General features: G+C 48.1%; 1 protein-coding gene and 2 non-coding genes across 3 annotated transcripts; all 3 read left to right on the top strand.

Annotated features, from left to right (window-relative positions):
- Positions 1 to 12,411: 12,411 nt before the first annotated feature.
- Positions 12,412 to 14,662, top strand: LOC123397980 (probable purine permease 5). The gene is made up of 2 exons (XM_045092489.1): positions 12,412 to 12,667; positions 13,357 to 14,662. Exons 1-2 carry the CDS (start codon positions 12,595 to 12,597, stop codon positions 14,523 to 14,525), a joined length of 1,242 nt encoding a protein of 413 aa, XP_044948424.1. The 5' UTR covers positions 12,412 to 12,594; the 3' UTR covers positions 14,526 to 14,662.
- A 149-nt stretch (positions 14,663 to 14,811) lies between these two features.
- TRNAS-AGA lies at positions 14,812 to 14,893 on the top strand. Its single transcript has one exon. It is a non-coding gene; the product is annotated as a tRNA-Ser (tRNA).
- Positions 14,894 to 19,362: 4,469 nt separating this feature from the next.
- On the top strand, positions 19,363 to 19,444 carry TRNAS-AGA. The gene has a single exon. It is a non-coding gene; the product is annotated as a tRNA-Ser (tRNA).
- The last annotated feature ends 520 nt before the right edge of the window (positions 19,445 to 19,964 follow it).

Below are 19,964 nucleotides of genomic sequence, written 5' to 3'. Positions count from 1 at the left end.
TCATGAGACTGCTGGTAAAGGATCGGTACTTGCTCGAAACCGCAAAGTCGATCGTCAGAGTTGATGACCCCGTCAGTTTCATGGACGACGTCGCCGGCGCGCCGAACTGGTCGGACAAGGGCAACGACCTCCTCTCCGATGTGGCCCGGGAGGTGACGAGAAGGAAAGGCAAACGGAGCGAGTGTTGAGCAAATAGGCAATTTTCCGAGTATATTAATTCACAAAATAATAACTAGTATGGCATTGACTAGACTAATGACATACTGATCTTGAGCTAACCTAGCACATACTACGCATATAGTGGATACATCTATGCAAACAAGTAGTACTGCTAGGATAAATACGAACATGAGGATAAACGAGTCATACCCTCCAATCGGCCAGTTGGCCGTAGCAGCAGCGGCGGCGGCGGCAATATCCTCTGCCGTCTTCTTCTCGGCTTCCTCGCGGAGACGGTCAGCTTCGCTTGGTGAAGACATGGCGATGACGAGGGCGACGCGGACGTAGACGAAGCAGACGGACGGAGGCGAGCAGTCGCGTGATCGCTCCCCAAAAACCTAATCGCCCCTCTCCCGTACAGGAACCGGAGAGGCGAGGTTTCGGAGGCCTGCTCTCCCGTCGACCGTGTACGCGGTAAACGGGACGGAGTCGCCGGCGGCAGCAGTAGTTCAAGGAACGAACACGTGAGGCAGATGTGATCTGATTCTCGTGACGGCTAGGGTAGGCGATCGCGTGCTTATAAAGGCGGCTGGGTGGAGAGACGTGGGCCAAGCCCACGTCCGAGTCGGTAACAGCCACGATCCGACGTCTCGGATCGTGCCTTGTCCGTTACGTATTCTCCGTTCCTGACCGGCAAAAATAAGCGCGTAAGTATGAGCTCGGCTCATTACCGCAACCCGCGGCGCGGCGCGGCGCGGCGGGGCGGAGGAGGAGGAGGAGTGCGCGAGGGCACCTTCTCTTCTCACTCTCCAATAGCATGTGGAAGAGAGACCCTTATAAAGGGGTCCAAACTCTCCTCCACTAGCGGGGTGGGACTAAACTCCCACCACCTTATCATGCCACCACCTACATGGGCCCTTGAAGATTTTTCTGAAATTCTCTAATGGGCCTAAAGCCCACCTCCAAATTTCAACAATCCCCCACCAGATCTCAAGGGCACATCGTGTTCCCTCGTTCCAATCACTGTTTTAATATACCAGCATTTCAGTAAAGACGTACTAAGGTTGAGCTTCACCTAGAACAAGTAGCTACACCCCTTTACAACTGAACAATGGACTATGCCTTGAATTGTCAGTTTGGCGTAAAGGAGGTTCACCACAAGTCTTACTAGTACTAGACTGCCGAAGCTGACCCCTCGGGTGGAGCATATTAGTCACACTCCTGGCCTATTCATGAGTTTACTAGAGATCACCCAAACCTCATAGACTGTGACCAGCAGTCAAGCTCATATATGTGTGTTCCTCCAAAGATCGCTCTGTAGGACAGCATCTTGCTTACATATAAGCTTTAGAACACATTAAGACAGTAGTCATCCTACCATACAGTATCCGAGATTTTTCTGAAATTCTCTAATGGGCCTAAAGCCCACCTCCAAATTTCAACAGCGAGGCCATGGAGGAGGTCAGCGTGGCGTGCGCCACCAACCCGAGGCTGCGATACCTCCACGGTCAGCCCGGCCGTGAGCTTCTCCTGCACGGACGCGGAGGACGCCCGGATGGCCGCCGCCGCACTTCACGGTCCCGCGCCTGCGCTGCCGTGCGCCGCCGCCTCCAGCCTCGCCGCCTCGCCGCATGGTGGGCTGCGCCCGTCGTCAGATCCGACCGCCCCACACTCCCCTTGGCCGCGCCTCCACCTTTGACCACCGCCGCGAGGCTCTCCGACGCCGGAGCCGTCGTCGACGGGCAGCCTCCTCCTCAACCAGATCGGGCCGAACCGTCCCGATCCACCCCATCCCTGGACCGGTGGAGGACAGGGGAGTTAAAAAAAACGTTTTTTTCCACTTAATGGAGGACCGCGGGTTGATTTAGAAAAAACAGAGGGATGTTTTTGCAAAACTGCCACGACGGACGACCAGAAACCGTATTTGCTTTATTATTAGGGAGAGATAGATTTTATTTTTTATAAAAATGCCGCGGTGGGTTTTCCGACGGAAGCAATAGCCTCTTTATTATTATAGCAAAAGGCCCGTGCGAATGTAAGAAACTATGTATTGATGTGTCTCTGCGTTGCAACGGAAGAAGCGGATAAAATTTTGCTAAAAGAGCCTACGCTCTTCTTCAACATGTACTTGCTGAGGTGGCATAAAGAATAACATTGTGATACTAATTTTGTACTCCTGAAACACACTTGCTTGATCTAACTGAATGAAATTAAGTCTTGGATTCGTGAGTAACAATAAACTGTTCTGCTATGAATAGTGATGTATCAGATTAAACTATTTCCTTTAGCTTATAATAAATATTAAATACCTCGTAAAACTAAAATTGCTAACCCACCTTACTTTGTCGTTATGAAAATAAAACTTGACCCATTTTTATGAGAACATAACTCGATCCGTTGAAAGCCTATGGCCATGAAGGTTAATCGGCATTGTCATTCTAAATCACCCATTAAATTGGTATGCTTGCCCCTGGCTACAATTATATGGATAATTATTACTCCATCCTTTCCTAAATATAAAATCTTTTAGAGATTGCATTATAAACTACATACGGATGTACATAGACATATTCTAGAAGGTAGATTCACTCATTTTGTTCCGTATGTAGCTTTCTAATAAAATCTCTAAAAGCTCTTATATTTTGGAACGGAGGGAGTAGTATTCAAATTAATAGTATTGCGAAGCTTAGTTTGAATAAATAAGTTTAGATTAACTTAGTTCAGAAGGATAATCTATACTTCATATATAAGAAGCTACATGAGTTTGTGATGAAGATCATACCTCTGGTCGGCCATAATTTTCAATGTGAACAAACCTTAACAAATGATGTCCAACTCGTCTTTGTTTGGATGCATCTAAGGCGAGTTGTGGGCAATCTGGCTAGGCACTCCTCCATTCTTCTTCCATGCGCTCTCCTTTCACTCTGTCCTTACACACAAAAAGGTCGAGGCACATACAACCAACTCTTCTTTCATTGTTGGAGTGGCATTATTTTTATGGGCTAAATCCTCTTTCATAGAGTAACCGACCCATTCAGTATGGATGACTTGAGGTCGCAAAACAGTGTTCTTCATGGAAAGTGTATTTAGTTCATCAACTGTACTTCGCTAGCTGCTCCTCTAGCACAAAAATCTTTCCATTACTCTTCATAATTTGAGGATGTTCAGGATTTATCAACTTACACTCACAGTGGATAGAATGGATGGAGTATCTGGCTAGTAGGATCAAACAATTGATCCTTTGTTGATTGATTAATTAGTGAATTATCATTTTTCTTAAAGTGGATGTGAATGATGAAAGATGAATCAGTTAACACTGACCAGCAAGCGTTGTGTCTTTCCTATCCTAGACATGTGGTTGGGCAAGCAGTACTCGCTAGCTGGCACGCAGAGGTGACCACTCTCGCAGGATGGAGCAACAGGTGAGCATGTCAAAGCGAACGACGTCGCAGGTACGAGGTGATGAATCAGTTAATAGGATACATAATAATTTGGAGGTATGAGTAGTTATGGCCTCAAAGATGCAGAAGCAAAATTGATGGTACTTGTTCAACTTCTGCGGGCAGTTTGAGGGACCCTCTCAGATAGTATTAGACACACGTTGTTTACTCAAATAAATTATATTAGCATATATAGTAGAAAGTCGACACATTTGCACACATATTGTATCATGAGCTGAAACCTAAATAAAGAACAATCCTACCGTTTCATATACAAAAACTTTACACTGGTACTGACACAGCATAAACAAAATTCTTCATCAACCTGATAGTTGCAATAATTCTAATATATGCAAGCAAAATTTGGAGACTCCCAGTTACAGAAACAACAAGCAGTGAATAAAATGAGATGGAATATGCATGACATTGTTTTTTCAACATCCCAATTCACATGAAGTGACCGGCTGGTGGTATAGTCAGATGTATCAGTAGACCAGCTAATAAATCTATTTAACTGCAAAGAGGAAAGCGCACTCTGACCTGAAATCGTTCAGTGAAATCAGTGCCAAATCAGGCCAATAAAAACAACAAACCAGGATGGAGAAGGAGCCACTACGTCATGACCTCCTTCACTGCCAGATTCAGAGCCGCTATCACATCATACTAAATCTACTTCACTGCCAGATTCAGAGCCGCTATCACATTATACTAAATCTAGCACCGCACACTGCCTCCAAGTATACGGTAGTGCCGTACCAAGCCCAAGAAGGGGAGGGGGCGACGGGAGATGAGGTGGGAAGACGGGAGGGACAGACCTGCACCACCGCTGGCCGCCGTGGTGTTCGGCCGCGTTGGTGGCCGCTGTGGTGTTCGCCTCCGCCGCCGACCGCCTGGTTGCCTCGTAGGTCGCCGCCGCCGGGACCTCCCCGAGCTCCCTCGCCTCCTCGCCGAAAGCCGGCGGCCGACATCCTCCAACGCCCGCACACCGCCCCCCTTGAACCGGCCTCCTCATCCTCCTGCGCCCGCACGCCATCCCTCCTCGCGCCCACACACCGCCCCCTCAGCCTCTCGTCACCGGCGACAAGGCGTCACCCCGAGCTCCATCGTCTCCTTGCCCATCAGCCCAGCGGTTGAGGACGGGAATGGATAAGCCAAGGGGCGTTACGTAAAAACGAAACATTTTTCTAACTTAACAATGGATTGTGGGTTGAATAGAGAAAACAGTAAGGTTTTTTTTTGCAAAACTGCCGCGATGGTTTTCCGACAGAAACGATAGCCACTTTATTATTAGGTAAAGATAAAGAAATAGCAAAAGGCCCGTGTGTTGCAACAGGAGAAAAAAATACCACACGCTTTTAATCTTTTTATAATCATTTTGATTTATTAAAATAATAAGCTAACTAACTAATGTAGTCAGTCCTATCCTATTTTGTTGAGAAATTAATCCATCCATTGTTAATTCCACCATGATGAGAAATTGAGCGGGACAAGCAAAGCAAAATAAAGAGGCTACGTGAATTGATCAATGTATTGTTATCTTATTTCACTCATGGGGTAGAGAATGTGGGATCAGATGACAAACTGAAGGTGGTGTTCCATTCTCTGTCTCTACAATAATACAATCTTACATTCAATACATTCATTCATCAGCAAACAAACCCCCACAAAACAAAATTTCTTGCCGGTGCTTGACACACGGTTGGAGGCATGGGGAGGGGATCTCACCAGATGATGAGTTCCTGTCGGAGGAGGGGATACAATGAGGGGAGCAAGGGTTAGGCGCCTCTATCTGGCCATAAGGAGTCGCCGTTGCCGCGCCATAACCTTGGAGTTCCCAGTGTGAGCCATGAAGGCCGCCTCCACCTGCAAGTACTTCGCTCCGCCGCGCCGCCGCCGTTCTGCATCGAGCAGACGCGTCATCCCCAGTCATTGTAGCTGTCGCGTTGATTTGATCCATAAGTTGTGCTCGAGCGCCGAAACGGGGGCAGCAAGCGGGCAGAGGTACGGCCGCGGAGGCGGGTTGGTTGAGATCGACAACAGTGATGGTTGAGGTCGACCGCGGCGGCGAGTGGTGTGCCAGCGGCCTGGGCACACGCCAGGGTGGACCAGGGTCGACGCGATGCGCTCGAGCGTCGCAATGGGGGCAGTGAGCGGGGAGAGGTACGGCCGCAGACGCGGGTGGGTTGAGATCGGTAGCGGTGTCGGTTGAGGTCGGCCGCGGCGGCGAGTGGTGTGGTGGCGGCCTGGACACATGCCAGGGTGGCCCAGGATCGACGGGAGGAGGCGATGCGTAGGGTATAATTTTTGCAGCAAATCGTTTTTTCCTTTTGCGTTGCAGATAAATGATGAAGCGCGAGTTGAATAACAAAAATTACAGGAGATTTTTTATAAAAATGCCGCGGCGGGTTTTCCGACGAAAGCAATAGCCTCTTTATTATTAGGTATAGATATAGAAGTATAGAGGTATAGATAAAGTCTTATTCATAGTGTAAGTAAGTTGATTCATGTTACTTGTGTATGTTTTAGAAAACAGGAAGAATCATCAATCATGTATCCCACAAGGAGGTGTGATCCCGGAGCTGAAAAGAGTTCGTATACGATAATTATATATATTATATTAAATAATACATGTTTGAAGTTATATAATAAAGTAGAAGTTTGCTTTACTTATAGGTTCTTTTTGAATATTTAGAGCCCTATTTTTGATTTCTGCGACTTCGTACTCCCCCTTGGTCGCCTCCCACTTGGTGCACGCATCCAACTCTCTCTGGGCAAACTTCCACGTACTATCTCCGGGATGAAGGATGGCCGTGTTGAAAAATAAGTAGATTTCCTCGTCTGAATCTGCAGGCGCATCCTCAATTCCTCATCCGGGTCGTCGTAGTCGTCGTAGGAGAAGTTGTAGAGGAAGACTGTGCCGTCGCCGTGGATGATGCCGCGGGAGACCTTCATCCTCCGAGCGGTCTTCTCGTCGTCGTCCGGGAAGGGCGGCAGGGCCGTGACGCCTCCGGTGAGAGGGTCGAGGAGCGTAGGCCTGGAGCAAGCGGCGAACAACCAGGCCGCGGAGCTGTCCGCTCGCGCCACCCACCTGCGACTGGAGAAGGTCGCGGGCGCCGCCGCGAGGTAGCTTGTCTTGGAGAAGACGCAGCGGAGCTTGACGACGGAAGAGCCGTAGCCGGACGGTGGGGCGATGAGCCAGGGAAAGAAGGTCGGGCGGAGCGCCGTCGTATGGTTCTGCGAGTCCCGCCACCACGTGCAGACGGCATGGAGGCGGACGAAGTCGGCCGCGTCGTGCAGGCGGCTGGAGATGATGGCGGTCAGCTCCGGCGGGAGATCGACCCATCTCGGCGGCGTGGACATGTTTGGGTATCGAGTATCGACCGATCTGATTCTCCCTGGATAGTATTTATCCAGCCGCGGCGGCTAGGGTTGCATTGCATGCACCCCAGAAAAATCAGAGTCCTGCATGCATCGATCTGCCGACGTGCCTCGCTGTAGCTGGACCCGATTTACCAGGTTAATTAACAAGAATATTTTCTTCTGTTTTTTGAGCGGATAATATTTTCTTTTGTTATACTCCCTCCGTTCCTAAATATAAATCTTTCAAGATATTTCACTATGAGTCTACATACAGAGCATAATGAGTGAATCTACACTCTAAAATATGTCTATATACATCTGTATGTAGTCCACTAGTGAAATCTCTTTAAAGATTTATATTTAGGAACTGAGGGAGTATATGACCGGGATATACTGAACTGGCGTTTGATCTGGGGCATCAGCAGGTGGAACGAACCACGGAGAAATGAAGAAAAAATTATGACATGGAAAATTTCATATTTTTATTGTATAACTGATGGCAAATTCTAGAATGCTTGCCATTTTTTATATCCAAAAAATTTTGTCCAAATATATTCTAGCGCATTTTCCATACTGCTCACATGACGATTTCCCAACAATTGTCTGGGCAAAAATTGATATTAGGAAATTGCCATGGAAAAAAAGAAGAATGAGCAGTCAAAACACAAATTTATGAACAAACATTGCCATGGAAAATGCCTTTAATAATTCATATGGTATGTTTTATAAAATTGACATGTTTTCTATTAGAAATTGCCATCTACTTTCTCCATCCGGAACTACTTGTTATATGAATGGATGTATCTATATATTTTTTAGTTTTAAATACATTCATTTTTTTTCATTTTAGTAACAATTAATCCCGGGCGAAGGGAGTATGTTAAATGACACAAATTATAACAAAAAAAATTCATGGAAAATGCATATTAAAAATTGTCATGGTATTTTAATTAAAATTGCCATGTTTTGTATGAGAAATTTATCGTGTATATAAAATAACACAAAATATAAACAAAAAATTGCCATGGTATATAAGTTTTAGAAATTTTCCATGGTATTTTTATTAACAAATACCGAGCTTTATGTTTAAGAAAATTACTAGGTATGTAAAATAATTTTGTTCATCTCATTCATATAGTGGAAAATGACATGATCCATAAACTACTCCTAAAAACAAGTAATTTTTTTCATGCTTCATCACTTAAGTTGCCATGCTTCATCACTCCATAAACTACTCCTAGATGAGTACATTTGACATGCTTCATCACTTAAGTTGCCATTGTCTCCTAAAAACAAGTAATTTTTGTTGCCATTGTTGGAAAAGAAAAAGGATTTTTCCATGATCCATAAATTACATTTCCCGTGCTTCCGTGAACTTAAATGACATGCTTCATTAAAAACTAAAATTTGACATGGCAAAAAGTGGAGACACGTCTTTACTTTCATTGTCGTGTGATCATGGCAAATTAAAATATTGTCATGTGTTTGGTAAAAACATTTTAGTACTTTGCCATGAGACATATAGGGAGGGAGGGGGGGGGGGGGGGGACTCCACGAACTTGTTTAAGAAAATTAGCATAGACTTGAAGAAAAGAACTTTACTACAATTTGCCATGGCCTCATCTACAATCAGATAAGAAAATTGCCATGAGCTCAACCAGCCGCCCAGGATGGGAGTATTGAGTTTGAAGTTTCGGGATAAAATTTGCGGAGTTTCTCAAGGATTGGACTAGTAATGACTCATGGACGCAGAAATGCCGGTCGTGGCGGACCCAGGGACACCGACCGTGGGTTCGGAGGCACACTCTCCCATCCTCGAGCAGCGGCGTCGCCTTCGGCCATGGATCCATTGGACACGGAGATGTGGCCCCGAAGACATCGGCTATGGCGGGACGCGGAGACACCAGTCGTGGGCATGCAGTTGCCCTCTCCGATCATTGAACATAGGTCGAACGTTGCCGTGAAGGTGCTTTGGATCATGTTGTCGCTCCCAAACTTTCCGAGCCTCGTTGACGACACCATGATGAGCTCCGTGCGCTCACCGAACTCCTCCAGCCGATGGCCCTGCTTTGCACCGTCGACCCTCATCGGTTCGCGTTGCAGGCTGGACCCCAAATTTTCTCGCAAACGGGCACCAAACTTTTGTGGGGGAGTGGGCGGGGTCTTTTAAGAGTTCGGACAAGTCGAACACTGTTGGCCCACCTAAAATTGAGGCGAAGCCCGTGCTTTTGTAGATGGTCACACCGTTTTGTGGCAAAATCCCTCACTCTCTTCTTCCATCCCGCTGCCCTCCATCCAATTTCCGCCCTTTCCCCCCACTATCTTCTTCCCTCCATCACCGACGCATGGAGGTGGAGGAGACCATGCCGAAGACGGAGGTGGTGCAGGATCCAAGCATCATGCTCGCTCGGAAGATCAACTCCGCACAACAAAATCGTCGGGTCAAAACCAAGGCCACCAAGCTGGAAACGCTCAAAGGAAGAAGACTGGCAGAGGGCATGGTGGTGGGAAATGTGGAGGTGGGTGTACTGGTCAAGAACGTGGTGGAGGTCGGGCCCCGGTGAGGAAGCCTATCATGCAGATCATGTAATGGTCGGAGCATTACAAGGATCTGTACTACTACATTGCCAAGCAGTTGGGTAGGTAGTCACCGGCATCTGCAGCCGGACAAGTGCCCTACATCATCGACGTCAACACAACATTATTGCATCTCTCAAAGTGTTCATCGCTGCAGCTTGTCCGGACGCAGGTGCTAGGCGGGAAGCAGTTGGTTGCCCGCAAGCTATTCGCCGATAGGTCTAAAGCGGGCGAGCCAGTGTATCACATCACAGACAGAGAGATGTTCGACATCATCCACGATGGAAGCGAAGGAGGAGGCTGCCACGAGGTAGGGCACGTGAATGAGTGGGAGCCCACCCATACTGGCTCATACTCCCATACAAGATCGTGGTTCATCCAATCGAGCACGCGTCCGGGCTACACCCAATCCGATAAACCCGAAAAAATGTCAGGACGGGCTTGTAAAAGCCCGAACCAGGTCCGAAGCCCGTGCGCTCACCGAGCTCCTCCAGCCGGTGGCCCTGCTTTGCGCCTCGGCCCTCATCGGTTCGTGTAGCAGGCTGGACCCCAAATTTTCCCGCAAACGGGTACCAAACTTTTGTGGGGGAGTGGGCGGGGACTTTCAAGAGTTCAGACAAGTCGAACACCGTTGGCCCACCTAAAACTGAGGAGGAGCCCGTGATTTTGTAGATGGCCGCACCATTTTCATGGCAAAACCCCCTCATTCTCTTCTTCCATCCCGCTTCCCTCCATCCAATTCCCACCCTTTTCCTCACTATCTTCTTCCCTCACGTCGCCGCGCATGGAGGTGGAGGAGACCATGCCGAAGACGGAGGTGGTGGAGGATCCAAGCATCACGCTCGCTCGGAAGATCAACTTCGCACAACAAAATTGTGGGGTCAAAGCCAAGGCCACCAAGCTGGAAACGCTCAAGAAGAACAAGACTGGCAGAGGGCGTGGTGGTGGGAAATGTGGAGGTGGGTGTACTGGTCGAGAACGTGGTGGAGGTCGGGCCCCGGCGAGTAAGCCCATCGTGCATATCCTGCAATGGTCGGAGCATTACAAGGATCTGTACTACCACATCGCCAAGCAGTTGGGTAGGTAGTCGCCAGCATCCGCAGCCGAACAAGTGCCCTAGATCATCAACGTCAACACAACATTACTGCATTTCTCGAAGTGTTCATTGCTACAGCTTGTCCGGACACAGGTGCTGGGCGGGAAGCACTTGGTTGCCCGCAAGTTGTTCGCCGGTATGTCTAAAGCGGGCGAGCCGGTGTATGGCATCACAAATAGAGAGATGTTCGACATCATCCATGATGGAAGCAGAGGAGGAGGTTGCCATGAGAACGGGCAGGTGAATGAGTGGGAGCCCACCCATACTGGCTCATACTCCCATTCAAGATCGTGGTTCATCCAATCGGGCACGCATCCGGGCTACACACAGTCCGGTAAACCCGAAAAAACGTCAGGCCGGGCTTGTAAAAGCCCGAGCTAGGTCTGAAGCCCGAAATACTCATTGTTTTCAAGCTCGAGCCCGGCTTGAAATCTAGCCCGAAGCCCGAAAGCCCGACCCGAAATCGAGGCCAAGGCCCGAGAGCCCAATCCAAAATACAGAAAAGGAAGCTTGAGCCCGGCTCTAATTACCTTCCAGGATGCAAAACAAGGCCATAGCCCGAATGACAAGCCCAATTGGGCCCGTCCTAGGTTTTTCGGGTCCGGCTGCCTATGGTTGGGTCAACATTTGGGCACGTTCACCCAACCGGCCACATACACACACAATAGGATTGGACCGTCGAACAGCAACAAGAGGAGGAGGAGAAGGGCGAGGACGATGATCCGGATGAATAGGTTGTCGATCCAAAGAAGAGAGGTAGGGAAGGAAGCCTCAGGCCGTGCTTGGATTGCCGTTTTCCAGCGGATTACACGCGTAAAACATACAACTGTAAGAAAAAGCGAGCGATCTACTTGGGACATCGTTTTGACGTTGTAAACTTCACACTCGGTTTCACTTTACAATTGTATTCAGCTCGTAACCCACCGGTTTGCAAAACACTGCTCAAGTCATCGTTTTCTTCCGTATTCCCAGTCTCGCTCGATCAATTGACTGGCCAAAGCGCCACAACGGCTCGCCGGAGCACGCCGAGGACATTGCCGTTCGCCGAAGGCACCACCGCCAACCTCTGCCGTCGTTGCCTCCTGCCGTGATGGCTCCACCACCACGGTCCGTCATCGACGTCCAGCGTCCGCCTCTGCTACCATTGATGCCTGCACCCCGTCGAGCTCCGGGCCGCCGCCGCCATGTCCGCGACGTCGCCGGAGCGTCACCAAACCTCCTTTGCGCGCCACCGTGGAAGCGCCTCCGTGCGCCGCCACTACGTCTTGTCATCGCCGCCGCCAGATTCTGCGTCCGGCGCGGCGTCGTTCTACCACAGGGGAGGGCGAGGGATAATGGGGCTGTCGGGGCATCTAGCTGGCTCGCTGGTCCCTGGTGCGAGAGATATGCAGGGCTAGAGATTCCTGACGTCGCCGGAAGTGCAGGATTCCTGGTGCGAGTTGCGGCAAGGACGGCCATGGAGGATGGTGGTCGTCGGCTGCCTGTCTTTTTGGAGTTCCTGACCGACAAACCGACGAACCAAGCGCACCATACACATATGGAATATATCCGGTTGTATTATACTAATCTCCAGTAATATACAGGGGTAATCCTATACAGATGTAAAACTTCTACAAGGATTCCAAGCGCGACCTCAACACGCGGGATGAAGAGCATGATGTGTGACGCACACGTAGAGTCCTGTAGTTTGTTGTGTACTGTGTAGGCCCAAAACACGTTGGAAACGCTCGCGCATTATCCTCCTGATGAAATAGAAACGGAGTAGGAAGAAACCAAGGAACCCACGTCCATCACGCTCCGATGCGACTGCGACTTCACCTACCATCGTAGTACCAGTGCAGATCAATCAATCTCCAAGACTCGCCCACGGAAATTGGATGAGCTGGGACTCGTCCTTGTCCTCCAGGCTAGTTCCACCCCCCAAGCCCCACTCCACACGGCCCGCCCGGCGGCCGGCAGAGGATGGAGAAGGACGGCGACGCCGGCGACGGCGGCGATGGCCACCGCCACCACGCCGTCCGGCTCCCGCTCACAGGTCCGATTCGTTCTCCCCCACTTCCTGTTAAGCTTCTCCCTTCCGCAGCGGAACTCCGTTGGTTGGTTGGTTCTCTGCTCCATCCTATCCCTATCCCTAGGGCTGAGTTATCTAATTCTCCTCACCTCCGGTGGAATCCATCGGGAGTTCAGGGTTGTGAGTAATTAGTTAGGTCCTTTTAGTTTCAGATTTGTTAAGAATCCACTCTACTTATCGTTCAGGCCTTCAGGGTTGGTTGCCAATCAATGGCTCTGCCTTTGCAGTGGAGTAGAGTGTGGGGAGCCAAGAACCAATTTTTTTATTTCTTATTTTGTTATAGATTAAACAATATATAGACCTGCGATGATTGTTGAACGGCCATCTAAAGCAATGCTTTGGTGGATTTGGGGGATCTTTGACTCCCCTAATTAGCTTTCACGGATTTTGTCCAATGAATTTTAGTACTAGCTGACTGCAATGCTATTGTGGATTGTGGGAATCTTGGTTTACCTAATTAACCTAGTTAACTTTCGTGGATTTTGGCCTAGTTCAGTTAATCTGCTTACTGAAACTATGTGAGCTGCCTCGATACAGTACTGTGCATGGGCTCTGCTGTACTCTGCTCTACTGAATGAATCCTACGGAACATCAAATATCAAGTTCTGAACATGCTGTTTTTCTTGACGTGTGCTGTTCGCCATAAGTTGCAGCAATGGAGGGCCCGGACTCGGAGATCACCAGCAACGGAGGACCAAGCGTCTCGCTGCGCCACAAAGCGTCTTCCATCATGGCCTCCTCCGCGGCGGCCTACCGCAGCAAGCCCGCCTCCTTCTGGGCGCTCCTCGCGCTCAGCGGCGGCGCGATGCTCACGGCGTTCCCGGCGGCGAGCCTGCTCTCGCGGCTTTACTACAACGGAGGCGGCCAGAGCAAGTGGATCCTCTCGTGGTCCGCCGTCGCCGGCTGGCCCATCCCGGCGCTGCTCCTCCTCCCCTGCTACCTCTTCAGCGACGCGTCGCCGACGTGGCCGCCGCCGCCGTGGCTCTGCTTCTGGTACGCCCTGCTCGGCCTGCTCAGCGCCGCCGACAACCTCTTGTACGCCTGGGCCTACGCGTACCTGCCAGCGTCCACGGCCTCCCTCGTCGCCGCGTCCTCGCTCGCCTTCTCCGCCGTGTTCGGCCGCCTCATCGTGGGGAAGAAGAACAGGATAAGCCTGTCCACGGTGAACGCCATCGTGGTGATCACCGCGGGCGTGGTGATCATCGCGCTGGACTCGGGGTCCGACCGGTACCCGGGGGTCACGGGCCGGCAGTACGCGCTCGGGTTCGCGCTGGACGTGGCAGGGTCGGCGCTCCACGGCCTCATCTTCGCGCTCTCGGAGCTCGTCTTCGACAAGTACCTTGGTAACGGCGGGGGCGGCGCCGCTGCGGCCCGCTTCCACGTGGTGCTGGAGCAGCAGGCGGCGGTGTCGCTGAGCGCGTTCGCGTTCACGTCGGCGGGGCTGGCGGCCACCGACGGGTTTGCGGCGATGCGGCGGGAGGCCGCGGGGTTCGCGGCGGCAGGGGGAGGGACGGCGGGGTACGCGATGGTGGTGGGGTGGTCGGCGGCGACGTTCCAGCTGGGGGTGCTGGGGGCGACGGGGGTGGTGTACCTGGGTTCGACGGTGCTGGCCGGCGTGCTGAACGCGGTGAGGGTGCCGCTGACGAGCGTGGCGGCGGTGGTGTGGTTCCACGACCCCATGAGCGGCTTCAAGATCCTGTCGCTGGTGATCACCGTGTGGGGGTTCGGGTCATACATGGTCGGCGGCCACTCGTCGGAGAAGAAGACCGCCAGAGACAGAGGTTCGTCTCAGCATAGGCGGCAAAATCAAATTAGGAGCTGATCTTATGATGGATCTTATGGTATTATTATTACTGGAGATGAGTGTATATAGTTCTAGCACATGATTCGTGAATGATGTGTGAAGAGTGATGTAGCTTCGTGTTGAAATTGATTGAAGCGTAGTACGTTCGATTGTTTGATCGCGGTGAACATAACCTAACTTAATCTGTCTGACACCAAACCGAAAACGCTGCTTGGTTTGTTCGCGCCTGCGTTTTTCTATTACCCTGGACAAAAATAATTACCGAGCAGTCTACTAGAGCTTGATGATACTTTATTAGCAAGCAGTGGTCGTGCCGGAGTGGTTATCGGGCATGACTAGAAATCATGTGGGCTTTGCCCGCGCAGGTTCGAATCCTGCCGACCACGCTTTTCTTTTTTTTCATTTTTTTTTGGAATCATGTGGACTAGTTTTACATGTGTTTTCCATTTCCATTTTACAACACGATGGCTGGCCAGCTTCTACAAAAGGACCACAAATTTCATGAGATTGGGGGTTTTTAAGATGAACACCGCCTTTATTTATATCTCTATATGTTTAGGGGCCATACAAAGATTGTTTGATGGAATAGCCAGCCAAAACAGGACGACCAACTCCTAGAGCAGCAGCCATTCGAGCTAGCCTATGAGCCTCCTCTTTACATGTGCACCGTTCATGGTCAATCTGACAAGACAAAACTATTCATGGGGGCTAAGATATCCTTGTGAATCATGCAATTGTTCCCTAGCAATTTAAAGCTTGAAGCTCTTTAGCAACTCTCACACAGTCGGTTGCTATGCATAGAGTGTCAGTGTCTTGTCCAACATAAGATCTTCCCAAGGGAGTGCTTCTGGTAAACATAAGACTTTAGGGCTGCCGCATTTGTTGCCCCTTCGAAAACCACTACCTTGAACCCAAGTTGGCACCCTGGTGGCCTGGTCACTTTGACATGGTGCAATGGAGGATGGTCGAGGCCGGGTGAGGAAGGAGTCCTTATGGAACTGGATGGAGGTTCGGAACGAAGTGCACAATGCCACATGAACAAACCGCTTGCCAAAAACACGATAATCAAGGTAGGGAGGGTGATTCACATGATTTTGGAAAGATGGGGGTTAAATACCGGGTTTTAGACCTACGGGGTAAGTTGGCCAATTTGTGTAACCCTAGTTGGTCATGCAGGCTTCTTTCTCGACGACGCTATGCCTCCCGCTCAATGCAGTTAAAAGCCATGGAGCTCTCCATGTCCGACATGTATGTGCCAAAGAATGACCTTGCCGCCGCGTGCCTTGCATGGCATTTCCACGACAACGGTGAGGGAAGAGGAGGGGTGACATGGGGCACCGTAGAGTGGTGATCGTAGCCCCACATGAGTAACACTGAAATTCCCAAATTATCGCAACATAAGTGGCACTTCATTTTTTCCATCAATCAAAGTTTCCAGATATATTGTCTGTTAGCATGGACGTGTGTTGCTTATGCATAGTCACGCCGTGACACCAGACAATGCATGTTGTATGTGAAGAAACATGCCAAACCGTCTTTGCATAGGACATGTACGTGAAGTCCTGGTTTGTTGTGTGCACCAAAACATGTTGGAAACGCAGAGCACGAATAAACCACGTCGAGCAAAATTGGCCAACATCCTCCTCGCTGACTGACCACCATTGCCCTCAAAAACAAGAATCGGTGCCACATGTGGAGTCAATTTGGATGCCGAGAAATTAGATTCTTCTACTTCAAGATTTGTGGAATTAATTATGATAAATCAGTTATTGTGCCCATTAACACTACTCCACAGAAAATGCCGGGGCTTGCTCAAACCATGGGGTGCAACACTGGATCATTTCCTTTCACTTATCTCGGTCTCCCATTATGTTTGTGAAAGCCACAGATAGAAGATTTCATGCCTATAATGAAGACAATTTAAAGGATACTTGCATGGTGTTCTTCTCTACTATCTTATGGAGATAAGTTAGTTCCAGTCAAATCTGTTTTCCACGTAGCCTCCCTATCTTTTTTATGTGCACCTTAACTCTGCCAATTGAAGTCGTGGAGCAGAAAAAAATATCGAAGTCATTTTCTGCTAAAAATATGGGATAGAAGGTAAGGGTACTACACTCATTGTCCGGGATAAAGTTTTTCAACCCTCTCTAGAAGGTTTAGGTGTACTTGTTATTGGCACACATAAAAAAATGTTTGCTCATGAAGCAACTTCACAAAATTCTCAATCTACAAGATGTTTCATGGGTCAAGCACTACATGAATCAGGCATTTTGCCGTCAGGCAGCTACAGACGGCAAATGCAAGATTACTGACGACAAAGATTTTGCCGCCAACCCCTAATGATAAAGCATGTCGGCATGCACTGAGTCGACAAAGGGGTATTTTGACGTTAGCCTTTGGTTGGCCAGACGACAAAGATTTTGTCGTCAGTTAACTCGTTTCGCCATCAGCGAAAAAAGCGGACGGTAAAAAAAGCTAGTAGATGGAACAACGTGGCTAATGGACGGCCTCAATTATTTTGCCGTGAGCCTCTCTTGAAAGCAGGCGACAGATATTTTTTTATTAAAAAATCTAAATCAACAATGCAGGTAGAGGCGACAAGGATCGAACCGACAACGACACCACATTATTTACCAACAGATGTTTCAAGAATCGACAACGAAGCAATAAATTTCACAATACAAAACCGGTCTATTTCACAAGACGAACAGATTACACACAGAACATATTACACGAATGGAATATTCGAACATATTACACACGAACGCAACCATAAATGCCCGAGGAGCTAAAGTCGTCCGTTGCGTTGTAGCTCGGGCGCTGGATTCGGTCGCGACCCCACCCTTTGAAATGCAACCAACAAAGTATGTCTTTGTTGTTTTTAATAAAAACACACACGACAAAGAGCTATTTTTATCATTTGTAATAAAAAAGATGATAAATCATGTGTTTTCCATTAGTCATTATTTGCCGTCAGTTGCTGATGGCAAACATTGTCTTTGCCATTAGTACCGATAAAAAGATGATGGCAAAGATTTTTACACACGGCAAATTACCTGATTCATGTAGTGAAGCTCATTTTAAAATCTTACTACCCTCGCAAAATGATTAACGCCACACGCCAGAATTCTTTTTGCTGGAGAAGCATTATTAAGTTCTTACCTGAATTCAAGCATACTGCTGCACCTAAAATTGGCTTTGGTGACAGTGTTATGTTCTGGCAAGACAAATGGCATAATGATGCTCTAAAAAGAAGGTCTCCATAGCTTTACTCCTTTGGCTTGAATGTACTGGTCTCTGACAAAGACATGGTTAGCTTAGATGATCCTACTGAGCATTTACACACCCTTCTAACTGTTCAGGCCCATCAGGAGTATCAACAATTGATCATCCTTCTGCAGAATACTCATTTAAACGACTCTTTTGATAGATGGTATTATCACTGGCAAATTGCAGATTACTCCTCTATAAGAATGTATCATCAGCTACAGAAGCAGGAGCATGCCCCTCCAATTTTTATTTTTTATTTTTTGGAAAAATGCTACAATGCTGAGATACAGAATATTTGTTTGGCTCATGCTTCATGAAAGAGAGGGGTTCATCGCAGAGAAAAAAAAAATCTATCTACACAGTTATAAATGTGAACTCTGCAACAACTGGTGTGAGGAATAAAGCCTTCATTTTTTCTGGGACTGCCCTTTCGCTCTCAATTGCTGGGACTCCCTTCTTCATAACATGAAGAGAGGCATTAATGTTGTTGATGAGATCATGATCGTGTCAGATGCTTACCCACCTCAATTTTCAATGAGCATTGTAATCATGGGCTCTTGGCATATCTGGATGCATAAGAACCCCAAAAAATTAAAGGTTCAAGCTCAATCTTGGAAATATTTGCTCAGGAATGATCTCAATTTAATTACTTTAAGAACAAACACAAAGCACACAGAAGCTTTCAAGGATTGGATTGTGGCACACCTATCTTAGTTTCCCATGAATTTCCCAAGAGCTCAAATTGGTTAGAGGATTGTTTTCTTGTACTCTTTTTTTATTTTTCTGTATGTATTCATTTAATTACTGAAAATTACCGTAGAACAATTGTTGTACGGTCTTTGGTTAAAAAAAGATTTTATGGAATTTATTGATCATAGTTGATTGCCACGCGTAGACTGTGCACCGTGGAGTATAAGCAGTAATAATTGGGGCGAGCAATGCAGTCTAGGAACAAAAAAGAAAAGAAGATCTATGTGTTTTCGCTGATTAATCGACCTTTTCATCATGGGATGACAATGTGAAATGAAGCGAAAACTAGAAACAGTTTGGTTCAATTAGTGAACTCCCACAAATTTTAGCTTAGCCCAAACTGATTTCAGCAGGCAGCTCATAGTTCACTTTGAGAACCGAACTTAATTTTGTCGTTTTGAATTAGACAAGTTCTCATCAAGTTGCCGCCTCGGTACGGTGCAAGTGGCTCTAATGTACTCGACTCTACTGACCTGCAAATTCAAAGTTTTCACAAGTTCTGTTTGCTTAAGTTCTGAAGCTGTAGACTTCTTATTTTCTCGGCGTCCTCAACGGCGGGCGTACCGCAGCAAGCCCGCCTTCTTCTAGGCGCTCATCGCACTCAGGGGCGGCGCCATGCTGACGACATTCCCGGTGTCGAGCCATATGCTCTGGTGGGCTCCTGCTCGGCCTCCTGGGTAACCTCATGTGGTTGATGGATCGCGGTGAACACGACTGAACTGCTACTTGCCTGATACAAAATACACTGCCTGTTTTCTCTACTTTTGAGTGTACTCGTTCAAAATGGTTTGTTACTCCAAGCTGACAATCACATAAGAAGTTTGAAAAGCAAGCAGTGGTCGTGCCGGAGTGGTTATCGGGCATGACTAGAAATCATGTGGGCTTTGCCCGCGCAGGTTCGAATCCTGCCGACCACGCTTTTGTTACTAGCCGAATATCACCTCTACAGCAGCCGTCATATTGTGGGGACATTGTTCTTTATTTTAGAAGCTCAAAAAAATGAACGTATTTTGTAAGTTGTCATTTCTATTTATGGCACTCAACTATCCTCATGTCATCTCTTGCATGTTAAACACGAACTGAAGGTGCATGCTCTAATATACTCCTAGTAAGAACGATGTGTAAACTTACAAGAATGAAATTCTACACTAACTACTGTGCAAGTTTAACTGTCCAAGACTTATTCAGAGAAATCCATGAAACTCAAAATTAGTAAAAGCAAAAAAAAAAAAAAAAACATCTACTTTGGCTTTACGCAAGCAATTAAGAAAACCAAACTTGCAGATTGTAATCAACAAAAAAAATTAGTAATCAACAAAAAAAACTATGTAGCTACTAGCGATACTATAGGGTAGTCTATGTTACAATCATAGCTACGAATTGAGAAGTCAAGTATATAGATACAGTAGTGAAGCTCATGATACTGTGCAAGTTTAA

Source organism: Hordeum vulgare, chromosome 5H (assembly GCF_904849725.1).
Source record: "Hordeum vulgare subsp. vulgare chromosome 5H, MorexV3_pseudomolecules_assembly, whole genome shotgun sequence".
NCBI classification, from domain to species: domain Eukaryota; kingdom Viridiplantae; phylum Streptophyta; class Magnoliopsida; order Poales; family Poaceae; genus Hordeum; species Hordeum vulgare.
This window is presented reverse-complemented; position numbering and strand designations above follow the sequence as displayed.

What these genes read in the sequence shown, in the direction of transcription:
- LOC123397980 (XM_045092489.1), top strand. Translation starts at nt 12,595, where the DNA reads ATGGAGAAGGACGGCGACGCCGGCGACGGCGGCGATGGCCACCGCCAC. An exon ending in CGTCCGGCTCCCGCTCACAG is followed by an intron (nt 12,668 to 13,356) that starts GTCCGATTCGTT and finishes CATAAGTTGCAG; the next exon opens with CAATGGAGGGCCCGGACTCG.